This window comes from Glycine max, chromosome 2, assembly GCF_000004515.6.
Source record: "Glycine max cultivar Williams 82 chromosome 2, Glycine_max_v4.0, whole genome shotgun sequence".
NCBI classification, from domain to species: Eukaryota; Viridiplantae; Streptophyta; class Magnoliopsida; order Fabales; family Fabaceae; genus Glycine; species Glycine max.
Window position 1 is genome coordinate 15,197,024 of NC_016089.4, and position 5,375 is coordinate 15,202,398.

Genomic DNA, 5,375 nt, shown 5'->3' on the forward strand with positions numbered 1-5,375 from the left:
TCAAAATTGAGTGACTAAAAAAAATAAATTTAAATTTTTTCTACTAAAAAAAATAAACAATTTTTATTAAAATGACATATTTTAATATATATAAATTATTTTTTCTACTAAAAAAAATTATCTTAATTCTTTATGTTTTTAAATGAACTTATCTTAGTTTTTTGTCAGTATTTATTTTAACACTATAAGTATTTTAAATTTTAAAATAATTTATTTAATATACTAACGACTACAAATCTTCACTGTGTAAATTAATTATACACATATTGACTATTTTTAGCAGTCACATTCTTTTTAGTTAAACTTTTTACTCTTACTTTATACTCGTCATTATGTATTCAAGTCCAAATACATAACGGACACATAAATCTGTTATGTATACTGGTTCAATGCATTTACGATTTCGTTTATTGTAATTATACAAAATTCAATTTTGTATGGTTTTTGTAAATGTATTAGGTGGGAAGAGTAAAAACTCATGTGGAAGTAGCAATCCCCAATATGTTTTGTAAATGCATTTATCTGGACCAAAATGGTTTAGGAGCAGCCCAATTTATTGTGGAACCCACGTAATCCAGTTAATCCCAACCCAAAATCGGCAGCTAACTCAAGCTTACCAACTTATTAGACCAACCCAAATAAGTTCAATAAAACAAACTCAAAGTAAATCATGATGATAAGAAATTAAAGGAAATACACAAATATAAAGTAAAATAACACAAAAGAAAAAACAAAATTTTTCGGGATAAAATTTCCTAAAGCATTAACACGTGTATTAATAAAACTCAGAAATATTGTTAAAGATTTTAGTAATTTAAATTATAAAAATATTGTTTAATTCTTAAAATTAGTAAAAATAGATTATTTTAATTCTTATTTTTCATTACCCTAAGAATTTAAATGAAATTTTCGTAAATTTGAGTATTAAACTAATTGAAATTCGTATTTTTAGAATTTGATACAATGCACTACTCGTTTAATGATGGTATGGTTTTTCTTTATTTGTTATAGCAGTAAAGCACCCTGGATAATTCCTCTTCCAACTTTCGGATAACAAATACAAAGCGTTCCATTGAACTTGAATGCAAAAGAAAACTTGCAGATACGGGAAAGGGGGACAGGGGGGGGGGGGGGGGGGGGGTGAAAACTGAAAATGATGGTAGTCGGTGGAAGAAAAGAATCATACAACCAAAATATGGGCCTTTGTAAGCCTTTTGTTGGGCTATTGGAGTGAAATATGATGGGCCGAGGAAGGAAAAGTGAAGAGAGTGCGAAATAATTTTGAAATTGGGAATGAAAAGTGTTTTCCCACGCAAGGTTGCGCGCCTCTTGATTCAAAGTTCAAACAAAACGCATAGCACATTTAATGACATATTTGGATGTAATTTCTCAGATTCGTCTTCAGTTTCAGCCTTTCTCTCCCACTCACTCACTCACAGGTCTCTCTCTTTCTCTCCCTTCGTCACTGAAGTTTGTTCTTCGCTACCAAGATTCGTTTTTATTCTTTCTTTTCTTTTTGGAATTTTTCTTCTTCTTTGCCTTGTTTCTTCTATTTCTCCGTGTTCCTTTTCCTGAAACGTTAGCTCTGAAAAATGTAGGTAAGCAATGGCGGGAAAAGGAGGGAAGGGGCTTCTTGCAGCGAAAACCACCGCGGCGAATAAGGACAAAGACAAGGACAAGAAGAGACCTATTTCTCGCTCTTCCCGTGCTGGAATCCAGGTAAAGTCTTTTACTTTGTCTTTTTTCCGTTCTCAAACGTTGCCGCCACCGTATTTGTTTCTTCTCTGTTTACTTTTGCGTCAAAGAACACATGGTGGTGGCGATAGATAGCAAATCCCTAGATTCAACCACACCCAATTTAACTATTACAGTAGTAGTCTTTCCTTGGATTGGCGTACGAAGAATTTTGTAATGCAAAATTAAAAAAAATAAAATGAAACTGTTGCTTCTTGTCAGACTGTTAATTTTGTTGTAGTTGCTAGGTACTTGTCCTTTTGTAAATGGCTTTATAATTTTCAATTGTTTCAGGACATAGCCGTCTGTACAATTTCTTTTCTTTTTATTATTACTATTTTTGAGTAAATAGTCTATCCATAGATATTTTACAGGAGATCTTAATAGTCATTGAATCACATTTTCAAATTAATATCTGTTGTTTTTTTATGACAAATGTTAGTTTGTTAGAATGTTATTTTTGTTAGTAGAGGGGATCTAATCCACTAAAATAAAACAAATTGGCATATATGATAAATTTGGTGACTTTTATAAATAGCTTTATTTTTATTTTTTTTTATAATACCAACTATTTTTTTTTATTAACAAACATTTAAGGTAATGCAAGAGGAAATACAATACCAAGTTACCAACTAATATTGTATAGAGGACAAGTTTAATTTTTTTGATTTGATTTGAAAAACAGTTTCCTGTGGGACGTATCCATAGGCAGCTGAAACAAAGGGTCCAAGCCAATGGACGTGTTGGGGCAACAGCTGCAGTGTACTTAGCCTCAATTCTAGAGTATCTGACTGCTGAAGTTCTTGAACTTGCTGGGAATGCAAGCAAGGATCTGAAGGTGAAGAGGATCACACCAAGGCATTTGCAGCTGGCTATCAGGGGAGATGAGGAGCTGGACACTCTTATCAAAGGGACCATTGCTGGTGGTGGTGTCATTCCTCACATTCACAAGTCCTTGATCAACAAAACCGCCAAGGATTGAGCTCTCTTTGGCCTTCTGAATTCATGTTGCCCTTTACTGAAAACTAAGTTTGTGGTTATTGTGAATTGATCACAGCAGTAGGCTAGTACGAGGATTTGTTTTAACAGTTTTAGAACTCAGGTGGTAGTGTGTAAATGGCTTGCTTGCTAGACAATGCTTTCTTTAACTGTTTTAGTTGGTCTGTTTTTAGAGCTTTAACCATGTTGGATTGCTAGACAATGCTTGCTTTTAGATACAATCTGTGATCTGTTGTTGTCTTTGTTGCCCATTGACCCCTTCATATATGGTTGTTTTATTTTAATCTTTGCAATCTGTGATCTGTTATTTTTTTATGGCCATGTTACTTAAAATATTTTTAAAGTATTGCTCTGGCGTTTACTATACGAAATTAGTTTCCACCTCCCTCGCTGTTCTACCTACATAACCAAATTGTTCTCACTTCTCACACTTTGGGGTCAAGATCTCCACTCTAGTTTTTAATAATATAGAGCTTTTTCTAGTAGAGGAGCTCTCAAAAGCATTTTTAATCTTGTATCCAAACAGGCTCAAAATGATGGTATTTTTGAGTAAAATATCAGTAATCTGATTGACAACTTGTCTATCTCACACTTCAAAATTAACAATACCAATTTTATTAATATTAAACTCAATAATACAATCTCTTTTACGGTCAATATTTTCGAGTCTTTTAAGCGCAGGTCATGATCCCTCAAATAAAAACTGGAGGGGAATGTTTGAGGATTTGTGTAATTGGTACTCCAGTTAATGAGAAGTGAGAAAAGTGACACTCAATGGTGGGATTCGGTTCTTGCTTAATACGTTTCGTTTCAATTTCTCTTTATCTATACCTCATCCCTTCCGTGCCCTATTAGGGTCATTGAAGGATCCCACCAATAAACCTTTCCACTGAACTTCCAAAGTGACTGAGTCATGACTTATGATTTGCTAGGAATTAACTAAAATCAATTGCCAACATGTTGAGAATTAAATATTGTAATTCAAAGGTGAGTCTTGGCTTACTAAAAAAATGAAATATTACCAACATGTTGAGAATTAAATCTTGTCCTTCAAAAGGTACTTCTAGTGGCCGTCCTCCACTAACCTAAAGGACGATATCAACCGTTGGTCAGAGATGATGAAACATTTTTTTGAATAGTTTTCTCCTGGAATGATATAATTAGGACTTCTTGCTAATTATCACATTTATTATAACTATTTAACATGATATTATTAAAAGGCCTCTTTCTATTTATCAAAATACAAGTACAATTTACTTTTAATATTTTGTTATTATAAAAGATTTAAACCAGAACTAACATACTCCCTTTGTCTCTAATTTGTTTGTTATTTTTTATAAGAAATTTTTCTAATTTTTAGACGCATTAACTCTTTTTTCCTACATACCTTTACTTAATTATCTTTCCAAACATTAATGGAAAAAAATTAAATGGATGAAGAAATAAAAAAAAAGATAATTTTAAAATGATAGTATAATTAATTAAAAAAATTAATGTGATTAACTAAATTAATTATTTTTCCTTAAGGAATTAAATTAGTTAAAAGATTCTTATCATTAAAGACGAAGGGAATAAAAATTAATGATTTTTAATAACATAATCATTAATAATATAAAAAATCTTTACAATAATTAGATAATAATGTAAATGATTTTCTTACATTCTTATCTAATTATAAACTGTTGCCTACAATTGGATAATATTTTTACATTATGTATAGCGTTTAGGGCTATATATTTATATTTTAAATTGTTTATGGAAAATATTTTGATGAGAAGGATAACTTTACTTTGATAACCTTTATGCCTTTGTCTAAGGAATTAGTGTTGAACTATTGGATAAGAAGCATGTACACAAAATTTCATTATGTATGTAATTTTTTTTAATTATTATTTTAGTTCTTTAATTTAATTTTTTATTTAACTTGATCTTTTTATTCTTAAAAAATTTAATTTGATGTTTTTATTCTTAAAAGATTTAATTTGATTCCTTAATTTATTCATCAGGTTTAATTTAATTCCTTTATTTTTATGTTTTAATTTTTGAATTTATTTTTCAAAAGGTTTAATTTGATCTTATTTTTAAAAAAAATTCAGAGTTGATGGGAGAAAAATAAGACCAAACTAAAATCATTTTACAAAATAAAGTATTTAATTAAATATTTTTTTAAAAATAAAGAAATCAAAATGAACCTAATAAATAAATTAAGTGTCCTAACTGTACCTTTTTTAAAAAGTAGATCCAATTAAACTTAACAAAAGAATTAAAAGACCAAAATAATACTTTAAGCTAATTTATTATATTACATGTAACTTTGAAATGTGTGATTTAATTTTATAATTAGCGTACTACCCATGTCTTGCATGGATATTAAAATTATATTTGATAATTTATAATTATTTTACAGCGTTATAATTTTGTAATATATTATCAATTACTTTGTGTATTTTTTAATGAATATGTGTTAGTATAACAAATTAAGTGTTATATTAAATTATATTTGAAAATAATAATTGATTTTAAATCAATCATTCATTTTAAATTTTGGTATACCAAAATAATAATGTTAAATTATTTTCATAATATTTTCGTAATGTTTTAATTTTGAGAATCTGTTACATTGAAGAAGAAAATATAAAAGC

At 29.2% G+C, this 5,375-nt stretch overlaps 1 protein-coding gene across 1 annotated transcript; it reads left to right on the forward strand.

Moving 5' to 3' along the window:
* The first annotated feature begins 1,287 nt into the window (after window positions 1-1,287).
* LOC100782374 (histone H2A variant 1) lies at window positions 1,288-2,973 on the forward strand. Its single transcript, XM_003518850.5, has 3 exons — window positions 1,288-1,439; window positions 1,599-1,719; window positions 2,420-2,973. Exons 2-3 carry the CDS (start codon window positions 1,606-1,608, stop codon window positions 2,714-2,716), a joined length of 411 nt encoding a protein of 136 aa, XP_003518898.1. The 5' UTR covers window positions 1,288-1,439; window positions 1,599-1,605; the 3' UTR covers window positions 2,717-2,973.
* Window positions 2,974-5,375: the final 2,402 nt, after the last annotated feature.

What these genes read in the sequence shown, in the direction of transcription:
- LOC100782374 (XM_003518850.5), top strand. Translation starts at nt 1,606, where the DNA reads ATGGCGGGAAAAGGAGGGAAGGGGCTTCTTGCAGCGAAAACCACCGCG. An exon ending in CTTCCCGTGCTGGAATCCAG is followed by an intron (nt 1,720 to 2,419) that starts GTAAAGTCTTTT and finishes TTTGAAAAACAG; the next exon opens with TTTCCTGTGGGACGTATCCA.